A 25,237-nucleotide genomic window follows, 5' to 3' on the forward strand; every position below is an offset into this window, starting at 1 on the left:
GTGGGGGAATAAACCAGCAAATAAAGCTGGTAAGTTCATTGAGCGTACGACTTCAAATAATATTGAATTAGCTGTTGCTACCCCTCCAAACCTGAATACATATTTCAACCTCAAAAGTGGCAGTTTCTCTACAATTGACCAACAAATTGTGTCGTTAAATATTTTGAATAAAATTTATATAAATAAAATTCATAGTCTATGTACTGACCACTTTGCCAAAGTTTGCTCCCTAAATGAACCTGCTGAATATGTATTACATACCTCCAAATATATTAACACTAAAGCAAATTGACCCATGTTCCAAAATAAGCTAAATGATGAAATTACAAGTTTCACCCAAAATTCATGCATTTCAAACGCAACAGCTGACACACATGCTGAAGTTTTGGCATCTTTACTAATTAATACAACTAATCATGCTATCCCCAGGACAACACCCAGGAAAACCTTCCCTAAACACATTCTCAGAGCATGGTGGATAAATGAGTGCCAAAATAAATGGAGAACAAAAAAGGCAGCTAGGAGAACATTCATAAAAAAAAAACATCACCTACTTCATATATAAGAAAAATAAAAGCATAATCTAATCTGAAAAGGACTATAATAAATGCCAAATATAACTACTGGAATAATTTTGCCAATAATCGCTACAGAGAAACAAATGAACCAATTATACATAAAGTCATAAGCCCCAGCTGTGGGAAAAAGACTTCCCCCAACCCACTCCTGTATCAGCTCATATATAATAATTCCCATTATGACAATGATAATGAAAAAGCTAAGCTATTTGCCACTCTTTTTGTTAATAAGCTAACATCAAATAATTGCAGCAAAACCTCACCAATTCCTAAGAACCTAAGTTACCAACCTCTCCCAGGATCCGAGTAAATAACCAGCCCATTTTCAATCCAGGAAATGAATAATGCAATACATCATATTAGGACCAAACTAGCAGCAGCTATGATAATATACACCCTACATGGATAAAGAATCTCACCCCTTCATACAAACAAAAACTTCTAAATTATTATAATCATGCTTGGTCCTCATCTATGTTCCCCAATATCTGGAAGGGTTCATCCCTCCTACCAATCCTAAAGAAAAATAAACCCAAAAATAACCCTGAGTCTTATAGACCTATAATGATTACTCCTGTGATGGGGAAAATAATGAAGAAAATGGTCTTATTATCAACTCTTCTGGTTTGTTGAAAAAAATAATATGATCCCTCACACTCAAACTGGTTTCAGGAAACACGATTCCTCAACAGATGCTTTCATATTGTTAACAAATGCAATAAATGAATCATTTTCAAAAAATAATGTCCTAGTTGCAGCTTTCCTAGATTTTGAAGGGGCATATGACAATTTGAACCACTAAATCCTTTTAAATAATCTTGCAAACCTCGGACTACACCCCAAGCTAGTATCTTTTATAAAATCTTTCATAGAATTGCAAAGTTTCATTGTTTGTGTAGGTTCAGCCTCTTCACCCCAAAAGACAATAACCAAAGGCCTTCCTCAGGGAGCAGTCCTCAGCTGCCTCCTCATGTGCAAAGACCCAGATGCAAAAAATTGAAACAATACAAAATGATATAATACATCTCATATTTGGTCTTAGGAAACCCACAAGCACCAAGTTTCTGCTTATGGAGAGTGGATTAACAACAATAAGGGAGAGACATAGCTTTCTCTTGATAAAACACCTTACAAAAATTGAATCAAATAGCTCACACACTCTACATAATTGGTTAAGAAATCCAGCCATGTATAGAGGCATTCCAGATGAGTATGCCAATATTCAGAAGAAGTTCCCTGTACCCGCAAAGTCTATTGCACCTACTTTCCCCAATCCCCTCCATAGAATTGTTCAATCCCCATAATAAATACTGATTTCTCAAAGTGGACTAGAGATTTAACCCCCATTGATTTTGCCCAGAAAAATTTGCTGAACTTAATGCAATTACTTATAAAAACCATTTCCAAATTTTTGTTGATGGGTCCAAACTGAATGAGAAGGTAGCAAGTGGTGCTTTCCTTCCTCACCTGAATATTGCAATGGGTGAGAGATTGTATAATAATGTATCTATAATAGCTGCAGAGTTAAATGCTGTAATCATGGCATTAGAACACCTTATGGATAACCAACCTTTGATTGCTAATTCAAATAATACTATAGTTTATTCTGACTCTTTGTCAAGCCTTGAGTTGCTGTCTTCAGCTCCTCAGTATAAGTTGGATATTGACACTTATCATTGTCTTAGTGTTATAGATAATCTTGCTTCAAGAGGTATAAGAACTTATCTTCAGTATATTCCTAGCCACTCTGGTATAAGTGGTAATCATCAGGTTGATGAAATAGCAAAAAATGCTATAAATATTGACCAGCCAAGTGGGAGACCAATCCCCATTAGAGATATTTACTGATGGAGACTATCAGATATTATGTTTAGTAAGAATAATCCTATTCTTTCCCCCTTTCCCTATAAGCATTTTTCTAAAATTTATCAAAGAATTCGTTCTGGAACAAATGGACTAAATTTTCTTGCATTCTCCTATCAATTTCCTAATTCAAGTGGTTCAGTTCCCCTGTCCCCTCTTTGCAGGTATTGTAATATGAAAAATTAAACAATTGACCACTGCCTATTTGAATGTAATACCCTGACGTCTGCAAAGCATACCTTGCATTGTAAACTGTTAAAGTGCATCAAACACCAGAAAAATCTCACTATCAGCCAAGAGCCTAGCCAACTATACCTGCACACAGAGACCAGAAATCGATATCTATCATCTTATATTTGAACTCCTTGAGTCGAAAGATCTACTGAAAGATATCTGAGGATATCTAATAAATAAGAGGCAACCAAGCCAGTAGCTCTGTAGCCCACAGAGTGAAGCAAAAGGAAAAGGGCTAAATAGTATAAACTGAAAAGCCTGCCTGTTGTGAAATAGAAGAAGAAGGTAGAAAATATAAAACAAAAGACAAATAAAAAGAAATCAATCAAACTAGAAATAAACAATTGCTATATTCATCCACGTTAACAAAATAGAGTAGGCTATATGCAATATCTCAAGAATGACTGGAAAGATATACCTGAAACTTTCAGAAGCTTTTGTGCAGTCATGTGCACCTCAAATTTTGATCATACCTGCAATATCTTAGGAGCAGTTCACAATTTCAAGAACTGTGTGCATTTCAAGGGGATTTTAAATTTTGTGTTTGGGGAGGGAGGGGCTGAAATTTGTGTCTCCAATCCATCTAAACATGAGCACTAGAAGTCACCATGAAAATTATATTTTTTTTTCTGTTTAAGTAGCAAGGTAAATTGAAGGAAACAATATGCTACAAGGTTATCAAAATAGCATATGTGCAGTAACTCTGGAATGGCTTCAGACATCAAGTTTAAACTTCCAAGGAGTGTTCTGGAGGCTAGGTGAGCCTCAATTTTAGACTTTGGGGGAGGGATGGGATGCCCAGAAACACATTTTCTATAATCTACCTAAATATTTTTACACAATAATCTTCTATAAGACCCATTATCTATTTAAAGTTAAGCAGCAGGATAAATCAAAAGACAAAATGTGTTACCAAGTGATGAAAATAGAGGATTTGGTAACTAGGTACCTGGTTATCAAAATAGCATACCTCCATTATCACAAGAATAGCTTGGACAATTGAGTTGAAATTTTCGGTTTTTTGGTAAGGAGGGGTTGAAATTTCACTTGGGGGAAGGGCAGAGGTAAGTCAAAAGAAAATATGTGTGTTAGGTCTTCCAAATGACATATCTGTGACATCTTGATAATGACAGGTGGGGATTGATCCAAAACTTTTGGAGTGTTGGGGAAATACAGGAGGCAAGGAGCCTTCATGTTTTGTGTTTAGATGGAGGAGATGTAGGGGCATAGAAATTTATGTCTCCAATCTGCCTAAAAGTCTTTGAGCTATTAGCTCAATTGGAACTTTGAATCTATTCCAGACCAGAACTCTTAATCTAAAGACCAGAACATAATTGGCACTTTACTGAAAACAATCCTCATTTAGAGCTGGGTGTCTCTATCTCTTATAGTATAAAAAAAATCCCCATTGCAACAAAGATTACTGAAAAAACAAATGAATATGGATAGATAATTTAGCATATACATATACTGATATTCATTCCTGAAAGTCTTGATAATATTGGATTTATCAAAATTAAAAAAGAGACAACATTTAAAATGTGTTTTGTTTCAGTAAAGTACAAATTATGTTCTGATCTTTAGGAGGCATGGAGAGCATCAGCTTTACTCCTCTTAGTTTCTACTTGTTTTGAGTTTAACTTGATCATTTATTGTAATTATCTGTTTGGGTTTTATTTATTTCTAGATGTTGAATTTTGGTAGTTTTATGTTAGTAAAATTATTTGGTTTTATTTCTGCTCTTCTCTGGTTGATGTTACTGTTTATTTTTCTTTGAGAAACTTCTTTTGTGGAAAAATTTTGTAAAGCTATTTTCTAATTGTTTTGATTGACATAGTCTTTTTTGTTGTAAATGAAAGAATTTTTTAAATATTTTTGGTTTTTCTCTATAAGAACCCATATTTTGGCTTACAATTTATATTCAATTTTTTTTTTTTACTAATTTTGAATAATGTATGCCATTTTGAAAATATGGACATGCATGGTATCTTTTGATTTAGTTTGACACCTCCTCAGCTTTCCTTGGAAAATAAAACTTAATGCCCTATTCTGTTCCTGACACATTTTATCTATTCTGTTTTGACAACCTGGATAAACTTGTATACTTTTATTTAGTTCATTAGTAAAAGCAGAAGTGGTAACAGTAGTAGCCCTGAGAATTTCAATTTTGCACCCTCAGTCATTCTTGAGATATTGCTGAAATTTGGAATGAGCATAAGAGAGACACCAATTTGTTTGTTCACCTGCTACATAGCAAAGTAATGTAAAAACTATAAATTTGCTTAATTGTATCCTAGCCCTAGGCAATGTAAAGTTTGTTTTCTCTTTTTTTTTAAATTGGTTTTATAAACTGAGTGTTGATCAGAAATAGCCACAAAATCTAATGGCAAAACCAGAAAATCAGCCAAATTTGGTACACAACCGGGTCCATTAGTTTGGGGTGGGTGGGGGGGGAGGAGTGGACAAAATTGTGATGGCATGAATTATTATAGCCCACTTGGAAAGAGCACTGAATAGAAAATTTACTCATAGGCTACATTTGTTTTCCTACCTGATTTCTTCCCTTAAACTGATGGAATAATTTCACCAAAATCCTGGAGGGGGGGAGTTGGAGCTGATTTTCCCTAGTCAAGTAATTTTAACCTTGAAAAATGAGCCATTTAGTACCATAAAGTTAAAAGTATACTAAAAACACTGAGCTGGGTAAATATTTTGCTGCTCATATTATTGACTTACAAATAAAGTGAACATACCTAGGCACCCTTTTTATGCTCTTTCTGAAAAAATAATTGCTTTTCACACAAATTCAATTATAAGCCTTTTTGAATCCTTGAAAATAATGATATCATTCTGTATTTTTTGGATATAAGCCTACAGAGGCAGATCCAGTATTTTTTAGGGGGGGGGGGTGCAAAATAGGTTGATCTGATAAAAAAAATTTAAGGGGGGTGCAAAATAAGTTGATCCAATAAACTTTGCAAACTTGAGTTAATTAAGGATATTACACTACTTTAGACTACACGAGGGGGGGCCTTGCACCCCCTGGATCCGCCACTGTAGGCCTAAAAATGGGTTATAATGTTTGTTTCAAACTTGCTATTTCATTGTACATCCATTTTGTAAAAGTTATATAATTCACAAACATTGATTTGTCAAGATTGAGTTGAATAAAAAAAAACACTCTAAACAAATCTGACTTGTTTTCTTCTTATTCTGTTAGGCTGCTTAAAACCTGCTGTTTTATATGTACATAAATAATTATCAATCCCAACAGAAGATGGATGGACAGAAAAATGGAGAAACAGTTTTAAATCATTATAAATCAATGCTTTTGGATTATATAGATTTTAAAAAATAGATTTATAATCAAATAGCCTAGTAAGTTGGAAACCAATGTTTTAGGCCTTTTTTATACACAAAAACTAGAAATTTTCTGGACATTTTCAAGGGTTCAAAACAGGCTTAAACTTGAACTTGCAAGAGAAACAATTATTGGTAAAATTTTACCAATTCATATTATTGACTTACAAATAAAGTGAATATACCACCTAATGCCTTTTTTATGCTCTTTTCCAAATATAATAATCATTTTTGTTGGAAATGAATGTTACCCCCACCCCTATATACACCAATTCAGGGTATGTATTTGCACATTAGGGTGGGGGGCAAATTTTATTTCTGATGTAAATGGGAGGTAGGTTTAAACCTTACCCCTACCCTCTTAATGTGCAAATATATAGCCTACCCTGAATTGGTATATAGGGGTGGGGCTAAAATTCATTTCTGACAGAAATGATTATTATATTTGGAAAGAGCATAAAAAAAGGCAGTAAATTTCTACCAAATAATATTATTGACTTACAAAGAAAAGTGAATATACCACTCGATGCCCTTTTTTATGCTGATTATGAATATAATAATCATTTCTATTGGAAATGAATTTCAGCCCCCCCCCCTATATATGCCAATTCAGGGTATACATTTCTACATTAGGGGGTGGGCTGGGGGCAAATTTTGTTTGTGATGCAAATGGGAGGTAAGTATAAACTTTACCCCCCCCCCCTAATGTAGAAATATATACCAAGAATTGGCATATATAGGGGGGGGGGCTGAAATTAATTTCCAATAGAAATGATTATTAGCCTATATTCGTAATAAGCATAAAAAAGGGCATTGAATGGTGTATTCACTTTATTCCTAATTCAATAATATGATTTGGTAGAACTTTACCAAAAAGGCATTGAGTGGTATATTCACTTTATTTGTAAGTCAATAATATGATTTGGTAAAAAATTTACCAAATTATTATATTCAAAAAGAGCACAAAAAATGGCATCTAGTGGTAGGTCTAAGCTATATTAACTTTATTTGTAGCCTATGCCAATAATATGAACAACAAAATATTTCCCCTGAACCTTTTCTGTGGATTCTTGAATTATGTAGGCCTATCCTAGGGTCAATATATACAAAATCATATTATTGAGTTAGGACCAAAGTGAATACACCATTTGATGCCTTTTTTATGCTGATTACGAATATAATAAGCATTTCTATCGGAAATGAAATTCAGCCCCCCCCCCTATATAGGCTATACCTAACCTAACCCTTAATTGGCATATCTAGGGGGGGGCTGAAATTAATTTCCTATAGAAATGCTTATTATATTCGAAATCAGCATAAAAAAAGGCATCAAATGGTGTATTCACTTTAGTCCTAACTCAATAATATGATTTCGTATATATTGACCTATCCTAGTTTTTACAAAATATTTGGAAACACAAAATTTCAGCAGGGGGGGGCAACTGCCCCCTGGTCCAGAGCAAATTACACGCCTGCCTAAAGTTTCAATCAAAAATACCTAAGATACAGGTTCTTAACAGTTTTTTTTTCGGTAAAATTCTACTTTAGTTACTTTTGGCTATCTTGGGAAGGGGTTAGGTTAGGAAAATGAGACTTTCAGAGATGGGTCTACAGGCTAAAGTATGTCCCGGGAAGGTATTTTGAAGTACCTACCTCCACTCCTTCTCCCTCTAGAGGGTCATGAAATTTGCCTACATGACATATCTGTACCCATTGAAATTTTGACAAAACAACATTTTACCTTAATTTTCAGTTATCAGTTTCTTTTTCTCTGGCTTTAGCTCTGAAAATGCAATTTCAGGTATTTGAGCAGAATTTTAAGACATATAAATAGTTTATTTCCAAAATTTAGGAAATGTATTTGCATATCTTTAAAAACCTTATAAATTGGGATTGAGCAAAGTTGTGAAGCTGAAAACAATTTTTTTGTACTTCATTTAAGCAGAAGATCTATTTTAGTAAGGTTTCACTTTGATAACTCACATATTTTTAAAGGTCTTCAAAGGTCAGGACCCTCTAGAGGAAGAAGGAGTAGAGGTAGGTACTTCTAAATACCTTCCCAAGACATACTTTAGCCTTTAGGCCCATCCCTGAAGGTTTCATTTTCCTAACATAGCCTCTTTCCAAGATAACCAAAAGTAGCTGAAGTAGAATTTTACCTGTTTTTCAATTAAAAAGAACAATGATTTCTAAAAACAACAGCAAATGAACTTCATAAGTTGGGTGGGTGCAGGAAAGCCCAAGCCTGGTGCATTTCACGTATATTGAAAACCTTACTAAACAGAACTATCACGTTTTTCTCATTTTCTGTTAAATTAGAAAGTTCTTTCTCTGTGATAGTTTCCAGTGGGATATTTGCAGAAACAGCAACTAAGAAACTGGCTAAAACAAGTCTTGGCAGCATTTTTACTTTTTAGATCCTTTGCTGTATAATCTAAGAAATGACGAAAATGTGTTTGTAGATGGGACTATAATTCAGAATTTTCAAACTTGAATCAAGGTGGTTTTTTTACTCCTCTTAGTTCTGAAGAATTAACAAAAAAGACGATAAAGTTGAAAGCAAAATTGTTCTAATTAATCCATCAAAAGAGCCAAAATTTAAATTTTGTATTCATGTTAGAGGTATTTTTTCCTATCAAGGATAGTAGTTGAGGTAGGCTAGTTGAATAAGGTTTTCATAAGAATCCAGACCTGAATTGTAGCCTACCCTGAGAGTAGGCTGTTATTACAGTAGTGTGTATTGCTTTTTTATTATTTTAGGCCTAATTATTTACAAACAGACTCAAACCAAAACTAAGGAAAAGAGCTTATTTTTCTTGTCTTAGATGTAATTTTCCAGGATTCAGAAATAGGAGAAGAGTAAATTTAAGAGTACAAAAGTGCCATCCCTGCATAATTTATGCTCTAAGTCCATTCTTGAAAGTCTTATTCACTTAACTATGTTAGAAAAACAATTGATTCATAGAAATGATTTGTTCACTGTTTAAATAAAATTAGTTGTGCTAAGTTTATAAAAGCTTTTCAGGATTTGATATTTGTGCCAGTAGCATCAATGGGAAGAGGGTATTTGTATCCTCTTAATATTTATGCTGCCTCCTGCTCCAGGTTTTAAAATATTGTTTTTTGGTATTTTCATTGAAAGATTCACTTTCTTTTTACATATTTTCATTCATGGGGGTGGGGGCTCCAGCCCCCTCTGGCTGAATGATGCTGCCCTATATTTTGTATTTTGTTTGAGATTTCTATTATACATCACTAAAATTCAGCTTATGGGCACCAATTTTTCATTTCAAAAAATAAAAAGACAACAAAATTGACCTTAGATTTTAGAAAGATATATTTTGACCATCCTAATTTTCATGACTGTTCTAATTTTCAAAGTATGTTAATTAGGATTATTATTAATTGTTTAACACAATAATACATTATACTGATGGCTTGGAATTTGATAGGAAATTGGAGACAGGAGTAGTATTATATCAGAATACTCCTGATGTGGACAAGGAGGTAATCAGTTATCACCTGGGAAAATTTGCTACAGTTTTCAGGCTGAAAGGTTTAGAATAGAACAGGTAGCTGAATAGACTGTTGGAAATGGGAAGTACAGTAAAAGATAAATGTTATTGACAATCAAGCATGCCTAAAGGCTCTTCAGAATGTAAAGAGCTGGCAAAATAGAGAATTGAAATGCTATGAAGCCCCAAATAGCTTGGAATCCACAGGAAACCAAATTAGCCTGATGTGGGTCCCAGAGCACTCTTGAATAATGGGTAATGAGATGGCAGATGAAGCAGCTAAGACTGGGACATCATTGAGATATTATGGTCCAGAACCTTTTAGCCCAATTTCTCACAGTTGCTGGAAGGTGGCAGTGAGTGATTAGAGCAATGAGAGAGAAGAACAAATTAGCCTAGGAAGCTGGGTGTAAGGAAACAAAGGAATTACTCCCAAAGTTCAACCCCACCCTGACTAAACATTTGCCATGACTAAAAAGGTCCAAGACAAGAATGGTTACCAAAGCCATAACAGAAGTTGGGAAATTTTGGGAAAGATCTTTCCTGAATAAGGAGGGGTGAATCCTATTATGCCAAAAATTTGAGAGGAGCCTGATGGAAACAAGAAGGCATATGATAGAAGAATGTCTAGCTAGGATTAGGCACCAGCTTGAGATATTTCATAATGTTATTGTTAAGCTGGAGGACATAGTAAGGGAAGGAGAAGTCTGACAGCTGGCAAGATATATGGTAAAGGTGGGGAGGCCAAGCCCATCATTGGTCCACCCAACCATAAATAGAGCTTAGTTTTTGGGGTATAGAGGCAATGGGCCTTCTGAGCCTCAACCCACAGGTAGTAGGTCCACCCCTCCTAACAATAATAATAGCTGGTTTTCATCAAGTTAGTTTCCAGCTTTCACCTTGCAGAAAGTCATGACTTATTTTTTAGCAAGTTTCCAGGGACCTCCTTTTGCCATCCATTCCTACCAATTGAAATTCCTTGCATGATTCTAGTTTGAACAAGATGCATTGTTTTGTAAATGCATGGCAGTAGAGGGGAGATATGTTGTTGAAGGATTACTGTAAATGGTACAATTTTAGCCTCACAAGCTTAAGCTATTTCCATTATTCCAGTTTCAACAAGGTGCAACATGCCCACTTTTTATGCTACAATGTTCTTGGGAAGAATATGCCATTTGCATAATTATGGCCCTGATCCTTGGGCTGAAGGGGTCATGTCCCCTGGAGCTGAATTTCTGGATCTACTTACCATTCCAAGGAAAATAGCTGTTTCAAAATTTCTATTTAATGCTTTGGGCAAAATGCCTGGTAGGAGGAAGTTGCCCTCTGAGAAACTTTTCCCCTTAAAAGGTCATTAAAATTCAGTTTTCAATCAAAATAGTCTTTCCTTAACTGTTGAAAAGGATCCATCTATATGATGACCCTTAAGGAAATAGTCCAAGTTATTGTAAGGAACTTTGCAGCATTGCTGAAGACTGTATTGGTATGCTAACAACCCAAGTGCTGAATTTTGCAGCATTGCTGTAAAATGACCCAGGGCAAGAACAAGCTGATTTGTAATTCAGTACAAAAACAAGCATCAAAGTTTTGACTTGGTACAAACAGGAGCTAGATACTGACTGAAAAATTTTGATTCTGTGCTCAAATCTTATGTCAGTTTTAAGTTGTGATCAAATAGTTTTGGTCTTAAGCAAAAATATATAAAAAAAAACACACATTCTAAATATTCCTTTGACCAATGTGTATCAAAACCAAAAGAAGGCTTTTGAAAGAAAAGTAAAGAGTAAAATTAAAACCAAAGACAAGTTGAAATAAAATCACAAAATAAGTAAAATTTAAATCAAATTGAAGCTAATGTATAAATGGATGAAATGATACCTAAGACAAGCATAAACTAAAATAACTAATTGAAAAAATTCTACAAAAGATAAAGGCATTAACATCATTTGTTCAAAAATTATCAGTTGAAACTTTTGTTTAGGAGTCAATTTTTTATGCTTTCAAATGGAATGGATTTAAAAGAAGATATTTTATTGTTTCCTGTGAACTTGATTAGTATTTTGATTTAGTTTTTTTTTTATGGTTATGAAAAAGGACATCTGTCCAAATATTTAGTTTCAGTAAAGCAGAAAATGATTTCTCTTTAGAAGGATTTGAGGGAGTAGTAGTATAGATTTTGTTTGTGGCAATATCTGTTTTGTTGTAAGTTGTATTGGATTATTCATTTTAATTTATGTTTCTTTTAGGTTTCTATCAGCAAGTCCAAATCCAGTTATATTATGGTCCATTTATATATATTTTCATAATATCTAGGAATTCTTCAGTTGCTATGTCACCAGAGTTTGAAAAGGAGATTTCACTTGTCACAGAAAAGGCTTATAACTATTACTCAAAAGCTTGTAGTGATTCCTGTGTGAATCCTGTGATATGCATTCACGAAAGCATGCCTTTAGTCCAAAATGGACCTCAGTGTGGACTTGTGGCTTTATCTACAGCTGTAGCAATATTAGATCTAAAGCAGAAAGTTAGAGTACAAGAATGGTTTGATGAAGCAAAGGCTAAAGGTTATACAAAGCAAGGAGAACTCTTTTCCTCCCAGTATATTGTTGATCTTGTTAATCATAAGATTGGGAAGCATGCAAAATTATTTAAGATACACAATTTGTTAGAGAAAGCAGATAATTTAAAAAATAGTCTAAATCTATCTGAAAAAGTTGACACAATTTTGAGTTCCTTACTCAAGAAAGAAATTATTCTTATGCCATACGACTGTGACTACAATCATGAACCTGCTTTGAAAAAAGGTCACAAGTCTCACTGGGCTGTAATAGTTGGATTTGTGATTTTTTCTGACCATGTGTCTCAACTAGCTTTAAAAGAAAAGACGAAAATAACTCATCCCTCTGGTATTGTGATTACAGTAGTGGATTCAGTTGATGATCTTTCAAGTATATCCAAGGAATATATATATGTTGTATGTAGACAAGGAAAAAGTAAACATTTGGGGGTTTGGCCTTTGCTGAGCTTATTAGCAAGTAATTCGAATTTAGTGGAATATCCACCTTCCCTTTTGGAAGACGGTAATTATATCTTACCCAGTGAAGGTATAGACATAGCTCTGAAAGACACATTTGTAGTTATAAGCAAAGAAATTGTGGGCTAGATATATTTTAATATTAAAACTTATTTTTTATTGCTAATATTTGTTAATAAGAAAAGAAATTACAACTTGTTGTTCATACGATTGGAAAGTATGCAAAATTATTTAAGATGCACAATCTGTTAGAGAAAGCAGGTAATTTGAAAAATAGTCTAAATCTATCTGAAAAAGTTGACACAATTTTGAGTTCCTTACTCAATAAAGAAATTATTCTTATGCCATAAGACTGTGACTACAATCATAAACCTGCTTTGAAAAAAAGGTCACAAGTCTCACTGGGCTGTAATAATTGGATTTGTGATTTTTTTTTTCTGACCATGTGTCTCCCTTAGCTTTAAAAGAAAAGACAAAAATGACTGATCCCTCTGGTATTGTGATCACAGTAGTGGATTCAATTAATGATCTTTCATTGATGATAATGGCTTGTTGACTTTTGCTGTTATGATTCTGGAAAATAAAGTGACTCCATTATAGAAAATCTTATCAATGCGTTGTTTTTTTTAAGGCTGAACAGAAAAAAATGAGTACTTTTAAAAATGATTGGCATCGGCATCATGCGCTTTGAGGCAGGCCCAGATTGACTAGGTGCGGCGCCTGATTGGAAGTTTTTCTGCGGGACTCTCTCTATAGTGAGTGTGTGTGTATGTGAGTTTATAGTACCGGGGGGCCGAACGCTACGCGGCAGGCATTTTTATTTGTCTTCTATCCAAGCCTGTTGACCCAGTAAAGCAACAGGTTGCTTTAAATCATCCTCCACTTCTTGCATTTTCATGTAACCTTTAGTATAGTTATTTTTGTATTGAAATATTTCTTACTAGAGATCCATTGGGTTACGAGAGATCCCATTATTTAAAGGATGTGCAAGGTGTTCTTTAAGAGCTTCATTGGGGTCTAAAAAGTACATTTGGCTATTTTAGTGTGATTCAAAATCACCTTCAGGAGTCTGTGATGGATGTGCTGCTAAACTGATTTTGTGATAAATTCGTCCAACTACTTTGAAGCTGAAAACATTACGACTATTACTGGCTCAATCATCGCTTTCGTTGAATGAAACTAACACAAGACATCAGTTCAGGTTTTGCATTTTAAGAAGAAGTATTTGTTTTTGGAACTCTTTGGAGAGCAAGCGATATCCTATAACTGGCCAAACCAATTCATTTGGAAATTGTGGAGGTGGCAATGCAATTCGACAAAGCAGGCAGTAACCTCCAAATAAATTACATTTGTTGACCACTCTTTCCTTGGAACATCGGAGGACTCCACAGTGAATACATACAATGTTGAAGATCCCAATGACTTGTAATTAACACTAGCGAAGTTGACGGCGTCTTTGAAGGTTTTAACTGGGCTTTGCGTCACAGTTTATTGGCATCGAAGATCACGATGGCATTGTTCTTATAATGTAATATTTATTTCTACTTCCCTTTCATTTTTTACTCGTTCTGATTCTCGCTGTCGCTTGTCTTCGAGCAGAATAATTCTTTGATCTTCACTGTCATTTTTAACACGTTCTGATACTCACTTTCGCGTGTCTATTAACCCTACGAATCTCTGTTCTTCTTTTTCATTTTTGACATGTTCTGGATTCCCGCTGTTGCTCGTGATTCTTGCTGCCGCTTATCTTCTAACTGCATGTTTCTTTGTTCTCGCCGTCGTATATCTTCTAACCCATACTTTTTTTTGTTCTTTATTTGAAATTTCGATTCGTTCTGATCCTCTTTGTCACATATGTTTTTGTTCTTCATTTTCATTTTTGATTTGTTGTAATTCTTGCTGATGCTTATCTTTCAACCACATAATTCTTTGTTCTTCAACTTCGTTTTTGACTCGTTGTAATTGTCGTGTTCGCAAGTATTCTAACTACATATTTCTTTGTTCTTCATTTTCGTTTATCATTGCTTCAGACATTTTTTCAATGCCCTTTCCCTTAGCTGTTTGGACTGGTCTTGTCACTTTTGATGGTCTACGTTGTTCATTTTCATCCGTTTCACACATCTACATTTCTCAGGTTGTTCTCTTGATCTTGTGTCATTTGATGGTCCAGTTTGTTCATTTTGAGCTTATGTTTTCGTCCTCTTTTGTCCTCATTTTGAGCTTACGTTAATCATGTCTTTGTCCTCTACATATTATGAAGCTGTTGAAAATACCTTTTGAAATTTATATCACCGAATATGAATACATGAGTTTTTATATTTCTAAGTTTTTGTCTGTAAATTCTTATAAAACTGATTGAGAATCTAATTTCCTCAACTTTTCACTTTCAATCCACATAATTGCTAGATTAATGAATCTGTCATGATTCACTGTAGATATCAGATAATTTTTTTCGCTTTTAACATGAAAAATGATCTTTCTCCAACAGCAACGATTATTGGAATTGGTAAGAATATTTCACAATTTCAAAAAATTGTCCATTTTGATGGCAGAACAGGGCCGATTCGACCCAATCGTTCCAATCGCCCTTTATCAGGCCCTGCTATGAGGAACATATATTAGAAAGTCTGATGTTCATTCTTCTGTGAATCCTTGTCAAATTACATTTCTTTTCTTTACTCAAACGAGTTTCAGTAGAGGCTTTTATTATTTGTTTCTTCTCCTTGTGCTGTTTTAGTTGGTCAATGATATCAAGTAGCTCAAGGTTTCTCAAGTTCTCATTTTTCCTTGCTTTCCATAAGATGCCTACCCTATCGAAAAGTTTTAACTTGAAGAAACGCGTTCTTTGACCACTAAAAAAAACGTAACCAAGCAGCTAGAAATAAAGGTCTTGATCTTGAATCAAGCTAAGCAGCCAGTTTAAGACAAGCTGGCTTTATGGAGGGACACTAAAAGTGTCTTTTTTTTGCTCATTTTGAGACTTTGGCCGCCAAAATTTTGGCAACCCTGTATGGGTTTACATTTCTGACTCTTGGGTGGGGAGAATGGAGTTAGTACATGAATGAAGACTTTTACCCAGTTTTCTTCTGTTTATACTAACGCTTTCGTTTTCCATAACGTAAGGGTTTTACCTAGCAATGGTTCCACTGGTACCTTGTTACATAGAGGTACTATCCTGCTATTCTGAGCACTAAAATAGCTATTTGCATCCTTGATTCTGTGTAGTTTTAAATTTCTTGGGTACCAAAATCAGCAACATGCTGACATGACATTAGATTCAAAAACTAATCCAGGCACCAAAGAACCGACTTTGACTTTCGTGGCAATCCGTTTAGCTTGCTGGAGCCAGGGGCGGATCCAGGATTTTATTTTTAGCAGGGGCGCATAATAGGTTGCTTCATTAAACTTGTAAACAAAGAAATACCAGCAATTTAAACGGAACTTCGACAATTGTGTGTCGTAGGTAGGTAGTGGAAATGGTCGGCAATTTACTCTAAAATCTGGTGAGGGTTAAAGTTCTAATAAATCTGTTGAAATTAAAATGGTATAAATATACTGATACAAAAAATAGTAAGTTAGAAAAACCACCCCGCCTTAAAAGAAAAGTTGTTCACCATCTAAAAAAAATTATGATATTTAATATTGTCTGCATCATTTTTCGCCTTTGTACTTCTGACCACTATAGCAAGTGATTTAAGCTTTGTATTGTCAAAAAAAAAAAAAAAAAAAAAAAAAAAAAAAATTGGTCTTGAACCATCTTTTGGGATCATGCATTCTTTGTGAATATTTGTATAGGTCGAACCATTTAGCATGTCATCTAACTTTGTGACATCGCTTAGTAATTATGATAGCAATGAAGAGTAGGAAATGAGGATTAAGATACAACTTGTATATTCGTAAAAGATGTATTAAACATTAAATACCAGTTCTTTTAGGGGTGTAACAAGAAAAAGAACAAAGAGATAGAAATACATAGAAGACATTTAAAACGAGACTTTTAAGTATAGGCAATAACGCATTAACTAATCAATATTTCTTTTTAAAAATAGTGTTGTTGCGTATCTTTCCATTTTTTAAAGTTTGATATATTTTGCTTAAATTACAGAATTCACAATTTTATAAGAAAAAGTCTATTTCTTTATTTATTTTCCCACCATATCTATTTATTACACGGTCAATGTCTACCTCAATATTTCATTGAACGTTTATAATGGCTAGTCCTGTCAGTCTAGAGTCCTGTCAGTTTAGAGCTCTTCGTTAGTATTTCCTCTTCTACTCATCCTAAAGTATTCGAATAAAGACCAAAACCGTCAGAAAAAATATGAACTATAACAGAGATGTATGTAGTTACGTGCTTCAAATAAAGTATATGAGTCGAAATACTCCTTAAAACACAAATTATTATGTGTTTGTTATTCTTGTATTTGATAGGTATTGTAGCGATAAAAAAAATTTATAGCGATAAAAGAAAGGACTGAGACAATTGCGGTAATGAAAATTGACCGGGTCAAGTCTAAAATTGTACTTTGAAGCTGTGAACTTACGCCTTATAAGTTCTTTGATAGCGCCACTTATAGCGCCAAGGACTGTGCCGTATGTAATATTATGATTTAAAGCGGTGTACCGATCGCACCAGTTCTTCCGGGGTGATTTTTCTTTGGCTACTTAAAAGGCTAGGCAGGCTATAAAAATAATGAGAAAATTAAGTTTATGATCGTGCCACAGCAATGGGGAGTAAAGTAAATTTATTACCGCGCCACCCTCAATTATTGAGAGAAAATAAGATGTGTAGCTATATAAGTGTAACCTCTTTTCCTCGAGCTATCTGGAGATCAGATCCCTGGGAACGTACCTTGGAGATATGCGAACTAGCTACCTGTCGTGCGACTAGATACAGACATATGAAATATAATGAACGCAAATAGAAAGATAATAGTTTTATTATGACTTACATATTTAGGTGTACAGTAATGCTCGCTTCAATTGACGGCAAATAATAACCAAGTCTCTACAATGACTGCATAATAATTTGAATCGCAATGCCTGAACGCCAATATAATTCTCCTCTTAATGATTCTGAATCTGATTTACGAATCTTTTCAAAAAGCACTTTTACCCCACTATCAAACGTAGGTTTGTCCTGCGCTCTAATTGACGACTCACAATTGGCCCAAGTCCTGAGGCGGGCCAAACCCTCCGTCCAATAATCAGTCTTAAATATTTCTGATGATTCAAACGTTCACACGGCTCTTATAATTTAAACTTCCTGAGAAACATTGTGTGTGTAGCATCTTTTTTATTGCCCACTATCTTAGCGAAATCCAAAGCTGGATAGCGCCGTTCTTGTCTGAGGCCAAACTGCAATTTTTCTCTTTGCTGATTAAGAACTTTTCTTTTTTGAAACTGGATTTAAACTTAATTAGAGGAAGTCGGAATTATCTTCAGAAGGAATGAATTTTTGTATTTTAAATATATCGCATATTACTCACGGTACATATTACCCTTCCCATTATTTAATGACGTCCCGTCATTAGGACATGCTTGCCTTTGGGCTTTTGAAATTTTCACAATTTACAAACTATTTATTGTACATAATTTTAATTGACATTGTTTTATTTTATGTTTATATTTTGGCTTAATCAGGAGTGCTAAAAATTTTTTCTATTACCATTCTTATTTTGCTCTACATCCCTGTCTAAAATTCATTTACCGGACTAAGATTATTCATGGTTCTAGGCTAGCTACTATACTAAAGATTTTTTTTCTACATCTAACACTGATTAATTTTACATTTCAAACAAGGTTGGGGCTATTCTACCTTTATATAAGATTTTTTTTTTTTTGCTGTCTATAGGGCACACTGCTTTCTCTCTACGCCACATTAAATCAATAGCTCGACAACGCTACACCTAACTCTATCTGGACATCTAACACTACATACAAGTACGATTTAAAACACACAATATTGGGTTTACCATGTTTACTGATAATATTAAAACACTTTCACTGGGGATGTTTCCTATGTAATATTAATGATAGAATATTGGAATTTTTGAGTTATCAAAGTTATTAAGAAGTAACATATGTAAATTCACATCTATTTCATCACCTTCGAGTCTCTAAATTATTGTCCTTCACTCTTTTCGTTTTGGCAAAATTTTTTAAACACTGACGCTATGGTTTTTTCATTGTACAGCTCAGGCACAATTGTGTTGACACGATAAGCTTTCTCTAATTGTTAACTGGGAAATGATGCTTCTAATTAAAGATGTGGGAATATGCTATCAGAGTTCATTCTCACCTGCTTATTGATAGTTCATAGGGTGCCTTATCATCAAGGGGTCGAACACTGGGAGTGCGTTTATTTTCTTCTCAGCATATCATTTTTGGGATATTTTGAGGCACAGAGAATGTATTCTCGTATAACATTGTTCATTTGTGTCTCTTATAAAATTGTTAGTTCATCGCTTGCGTCTATTAACCTTTGCGGTGATTCCTAGGTTAATCACGGGGGAATTGAAGTTTGGATTTGGAACAGGTCGACATCAAACTATATTGACTCCTTCAACATATTGTCTTTAACTTGTGGGAGGGGTATGTCACTGAGGGGTTAGTCACTGGGGTTAATTTTGGTTTCCAGGTCCATTTTTCAGAAATTATCTCGTAACATTTATGGGATAGCAGATATATGAACATTCCACAAAGAGGGGCTAGGATGGATTCCGAGAGATGGTCGAAAGGGATTCGACACGTGAGTCTGTGACACATAAATAATTTTTGGGGTCATCAAATATCATAACTATACGGTCATATGGTATATGGGTCCATAATGATTATCAAAGGCGATATTTATGTACTTATATCTTGTACTGTTCTCAGAATTTATGTGATTATATCGTTCGATAATGCACTGGATACTGAGATTCAAATATAATGTTACCTGATACGTAATATGGTTCATGGTCGAGGGAACAACGATCAAAAGGTAACTGTAATTTCCGTGGACGTAGCTGGGATGAAAATTGGCTGGAGTCTATGGTGATTACTCTTCGTTGGTTGAGGTATGATGAAAATAGATGCTACTAGGTTGTATCTGCGCTGGACTACGCATTGTAATAATCGATTTCCAATATGTCAATCCACTTCCTGTAATAAAAACAACGAGGCAGAATCACACGCTCTTTAAAACAAATAGTCATAATATATAATAGACAATAAAAGTAGGTGCATTTCAGGGTGAAGATTACCCTACAAGATGATATAAGGATACACTTGTATTACTACATAAAATAACATTATTATTATATTGGTTTCATAAACGTAGAAGTCCTATTGTGAAATCTAAAACAAAGATGCATACAAATTTGTTTTGAAAAAGGAAACACCGATAAAAAGTTTATTTATTCTTTAACACATATTTAATTCTACCTGAAATTGAAAAAAATCCTTTAAACATAAGTTACTCTATATTATCAAGTTTGAAGTATAATTTTATACAAAATTTCATGCCTGCATTGTTCACGCAAGTCCGTGCTGTTTAAGAAATGCATGTTGCAGCGTCATAACCACACGGTTTTACGCAAACAACCTTACAATGAGGGAACAAGACATAGCAAGGACGAATGGAGACCTCTATACCCACTCGTTTTCTAATGTCTTCCCTTTTTCTTGGCTTAGACGTTCTCATGGGGTTCCGGGTTTAACATCTGCATTTCAGCTATTTCCTCGTGTTATTCTCTTGGTTTTCACCTTCTAGTCTCAGGATTTTTCTATAATTAAAAGTCAGTAAGGTTCTCATGGTCAGGGATATCACGAATACGAAACATGCGGTCAATAGTATGTTCCACAAAAAATTAGTTGAGAATAACCCGTATCTATCATCCACATACGTTAATCTCTGGTCTTCATTCGTAAAACGAGGATCTGTGAGTCTAATGCTTCTCTGATTTTTGTAAGTTTTAGTGCCCCTTTGTTCTTTTCTATTTTGGACCATATCGAGGTTTTTATTTCCTCGTTTTCTACATTGGGAATAGTGTACGACAGGTTAATTGCTTTGAAATTGATTATTTTGGGACTTATTACCTTTTTGCTCGTGGTAATCAACTGCGTTCGAACAATTGACACCTTAGTTGTAAATCAAAATCCTTTTCTTATGGTTATCGTACCCACATTTTGTAACAGTAATTCTGTTTTGTAACTTGGGTCTAATCTTTCTGTATTATTATAACAAGACATAGTTCCAACAGTTTCTCTTGGAACAGAAAATAGCGAAATGACATTTCTAAGGTGTATGAAGATTTCTCGCTTGTTAATTCCTTTCACGGCTTCTTTTATCTGGACTGGATAAATCATATTATAACGATGTAGACTGAGAAAAGGTACACTTTTTATATTAAAGGAAATTATTCAAATTAGTCATATGCAGTGTTGGATTTTAATTAGAATTTATTTTCGGGAATTTATATATGTTGAACATACGGTATCAGACGATTTTGATTCATGCGAAGCCATGATATACGTTGAACAAAATTTTTCTACAGCATTTTTTATAATTGTATGATTTTTACTTGTGAGCTAAAAGTTTTTTAAATTATTATTCCTTTATGACGCCTATCCATAAAAATCTTTTTTTTTGTATTTTTATGGGTATTTTAATCTGTCCGGTTTCTAAACCGTTTTACCTGACTGTGTCGTTACTTTCTCTTCTGTTTCTTGCGGTTTTTTCTATTTCGGTTCCGTTATCGAATTACTATCAAACTTTTTGTATTGTTTTTTCAAAAACTATTGCCCTTTAAATTTCGTTTCCTTTTTGATAGTGTCTGCTGAATACGGTTTTGAATTTCATGTTCCTTTGACTACCATATGTTCTGATTCACCGACAGACTTTTTGGAACTAGTTTTCAATGATTCCGCATTAGAACTTTTAGAGGTTGCACCTCGCGTTTTTGAGGTATCACCTCCCCTTGCTTCGTAAATTTCTACTCCTCTGGAAGTAGAAGGTTTATTCTCTAAATCCTCGCCTTGAGTTTTCAACTCGGGAGATTTGAAAAATTCTTGAGAGCTTTGAGAGGAATCAAGATTTTTTGCGGGTTTCCTCTACTGTTTGAATGCCATGTCTTCGGGGGGACGGGGGATTCTTTGCACTAGTGTTTCCCTCCGTAAAGTCCATTGATTAGGTTTGACCTTGGACACAGTTATATCATGATATTGTCCTTGCTGGTCATCCTTGGGTTTTATTCTCGGGCAATGTACTTTGACTCGTTTTTATGGGGAAATTTATTAAATCCCTAGCTTCTCGCAGATTTGTTTTAGTTGAATCTTTGGGAGGAGTTTTCATTACAATAATACCGGGGGTTTCTACAGCTCTGTTTAATTCCTCCTGTAAAGACAAGGGCCTTTCTATTGGTGTTGCGGGGGAAACCATATCGTCTGGAAATCTTTTGGGGGGACAAGGGGTCGAAATTCTATCGGGGAAAAATTGGGTTTTTGGAGATATTGTATAATCTCAATCTCCCGCGCTCTCTGATGATGAACTTTTTGAATTTTTTGGTGTTTCTATTCTCTCTGGTAGTAGAGATTTTCCTTTAGGAACAACTAAATTTTTCATTGCTAAAAATTCTTCAAAATTTTTCTCATCGCTCTCATCCTCGAAATAGTCTTGCTTGAAATTAAAGGGTTTTAGCTCTGCCAATCTTTTTCTAGGGGGCTTATTTTCTGCATCTTACGAATCAGTAGAGGAGAGACGCGGTACCCGTCTTTCCGGAAATTTGGTTCTTTTTATTCGGCTAACATGTGTCTTGTAAGTTCTTCCGCTATCGGGGTTCACCATTTTAAAAGTGTAATCGTTATCGTACTTTTTGACTATTCTGTACGGTCCAGAATATTTGTTGGAAAGTTTTTTGCCTTCCGCTTTTGCCTCGTTCTTTAGGTGGACGCAGTCTCCTACTTTGAAATCTATACTCCCCTTTACTTTAGGTTGGTTTCTTAGCTCTTGGTTTCTTTTATATTTTTCCAACTCTTCCTTAGCTATTTTATTAGTTTTCCTCATCCTATTGATGAATTCTTGTTTGTGATCTTCCGAGCTATTATAATACTGCCGAGATTCAATAATCTCATCATACGGGACTCTTAAATCACGACCAAAAAGCAAATAAAATGGATTATCTTTAGTTGTTTCTGAATAAGCAGTATTGATTACGTTAGTTAAATAAGGTAAGAATTGATCCCAATCGTTCCTATTGTCTTTTGTATAAATGCTTAATACGTTCGAAATTATTTTATGCCTATTTTCTATTTTACCATTAGCTTGTGGGTGATACGGAGATGTCACCATTTTGTTTATATTAAGAAAACTCATTAAGTCTTTTGAAACAAAATTGCTTCCGTTGTCACTTAAAACTTTATTTGGAACGCCAAATTGTAAAAATAATTTCTCTAACGCCTTACTGGTTGCGTAAGCACATCCCCAGGACGCCGTCCGATATAAAAACGGAAAATTTTTATCATTATCATTAATCTTAATATTAAATTTTTTAAAAAGTGTATCCTCTATTCCATTCAATAGACTATTATTAACATCTTGAACCTTTTTACATGTATTTGTTGTACTAAGCTCCTTTGTTAAAACATCACAATATAGCTTCTGACAAATTGTTGCAAAATTATTATTCGCTTTATCAATGGGTACAATTATAAATCCCTTCTTTATATTAGCAATCGCTTGTTTTATCTTAGAATTATAAAAAACGACCTCATTATTATGTTTATTTGTCCTCTTATATATCTTATTTCTAACCTTATTAATAATCAAATTTTTCCAATTCTGAAAACTATTTTTATTAATTTTCTCTTTTTTGTACCAATTACCGATAAATATTTCTAGATTATTATTTAACCCACTAAGCAGATTCGAGGGTTTTAGATGATTTGAAAGACGGCATTTAGCCCCCATTTTCATTATATTCTGCAAATCAATTTGTTTTATTATTGCTAAATCACCTGTAATAATATGTTCGTAAGCTGGATTAACAAATGATAACAATTGGTCACACTTACAAATAGGTTTCCAATTACTATCCGTGTAAAAATTCTTAAGTATTAAATTATAATTAAAAATCACTTGTCCTATCGTTTTTGAAAACTTATATGTTATAATCAGATTGTTCCTATAATTTAAATTACTAGGAAGGGCCTGTTTCACGTCAGCCTGGCTGGTATACAATGTAGCCGTTAATTTAATGAATAATCTGTCAATAATATGGGCTTAAAAAATATTCAAGGTTCTTTTAATAAAAAAAGCTCTCATAATTTTGGCCTAAGCCATAACTAAATTACGGTATTTTTTTACAACGTCAGGTTCATGAATTACGAACGATTAAAAGCACTGGTGAAAAAGTAATTTGTAAAACGGTTGGTACGGCATCTCGACGGTTCGATTTATTATTCAAGCTTTGGGTAGGCAGACGCTTTGCGCAAGAAGTTGGCGACAACAAACGATGCTTCTAACTGGCGAGTAGTGAGGGTCCAGATTTGAAGATAAATTCTTATCTGTGCTCACGGACAGAGGGTATTTTTAGCAAATAGAGAGCAGACTCTAAAACAAATAATTTGTACCGAGTATGATTTTAGTAGCATGTATATTGGGGTTCGACCCCTGTTTCTTTTCTTTTCAGATAAATAACCTGTTTTTGTTCCGTAATTACATTTGCGTAGATTTGCCCACAGTATAATTTTCAATGACAATTTAAGGTCTCGTTGCTACAGTGGTTTTGCAATAAGTAAGCTTTGAACTAAATTCTATTTTGGACTTTCTGGTGAGTCATTGAAAGATAAAGCTAAGGAAGTAGAATGGGTTTGAATGGGGATGGAGAGGATTAGCTGGGCCAAGCGAAAGTCCACCCCTATGAACAGTTGCTGTAAAGAATATTTTTTTTAGTTAGTCTGCATCTAGACCCCGTTCAGGGAGGCATATTTTTTTGGTTGTTATATGTGACCGTTTGGAAGAATACAAATAAGGTATTTTATATAAATTGTGTACTAGTTTTTACGGAACCCAGACAGGGTAGGAGCAGAGTTACGAAATACCGTCATTATTATATTGACAGGGGGGTTTGTTACCTCCAAGGAGAGAGTTAGAGATTTTCAGTGGTATCCCAGGGCGGGTACACTTGGCCTTAGAAAGTGGTCATATGACCACTCGTTCACGTTATCTAAAGCTGGGACAGGGTATACTGTAAATAGGGCAGTACCAAACCTGATATTTGCAGAACCGGTGTGGTAGACGTGGGCATCACATTATAATTTGGGGCCGGGGCTTTCCCCTCCAATAAGTGGTGACACCCGTACATTGCCACGCCAATATTGGGGCATTGTATCTTATCACTATAACACTGGTGGCATCGTGGCCTACCGGTATAATATTGGTGACTATCAACACTAACATTGGTGGCCGCAAGAAAAGGTCCTATCAGTAAACCTAATAGTAAAAGAATTCCACGTTTTCGAAGAGGCAAGTTGAGTTAGCCTACATAGTAGCCTATTGTGGTTACATAAAAAAAATCGCACAGAGATATTTTTTTATCCGGGCTGTGCCTAGTTAGATAATAATAAGTAATAAAATTTACGAATCAATATTCCAAACGAATAATTAACTT

At 34.5% G+C, this 25,237-nt stretch overlaps 2 protein-coding genes across 4 annotated transcripts in view; one reads left to right on the forward strand and one right to left on the reverse strand.

The window, feature by feature from the left end:
• The window catches only part of LOC148943564 (uncharacterized), a 31,253-nt gene extending 22,809 nt beyond the window's left edge, over positions 1-8,444 (reverse strand). The window contains exon 1 of the mRNA XM_089101853.1: positions 8,313-8,444. Within this exon, the coding sequence (XP_088957979.1) occupies positions 8,313-8,439 (127 nt within the window). The 5' untranslated portion in view covers positions 8,440-8,444. The remainder of the gene's footprint in view (positions 1-8,312) is intronic.
• A 98-nt stretch (positions 8,445-8,542) lies between these two features.
• Positions 8,543-13,187, forward strand: LOC148943565 (actin maturation protease). 3 transcript variants are annotated; one of them, XM_089101064.1, is made up of 2 exons: positions 8,543-8,650; positions 11,797-13,187. In XM_089101064.1, the coding sequence occupies exon 2, from the start codon at positions 11,880-11,882 to the stop codon at positions 12,711-12,713; it is 834 nt and encodes a 277-aa protein (XP_088957190.1). In that variant the 5' UTR covers positions 8,543-8,650; positions 11,797-11,879; the 3' UTR covers positions 12,714-13,187. The 3 variants fall into 3 exon arrangements, with proteins under 3 accessions (XP_088957190.1, XP_088957193.1, XP_088957192.1); XM_089101067.1 differs by having other exon boundaries at positions 8,566-8,587; XM_089101066.1 differs by having other exon boundaries at positions 8,594-8,657.
• Positions 13,188-25,237: the final 12,050 nt, after the last annotated feature.

This window comes from Artemia sp. Qi Xiang Cuo, chromosome 15 (assembly GCF_049724085.1).
Source record: "Artemia sp. Qi Xiang Cuo chromosome 15, ASM4972408v1, whole genome shotgun sequence".
Classification (NCBI taxonomy): domain Eukaryota; kingdom Metazoa; phylum Arthropoda; class Branchiopoda; order Anostraca; family Artemiidae; genus Artemia; species Artemia sp. Qi Xiang Cuo.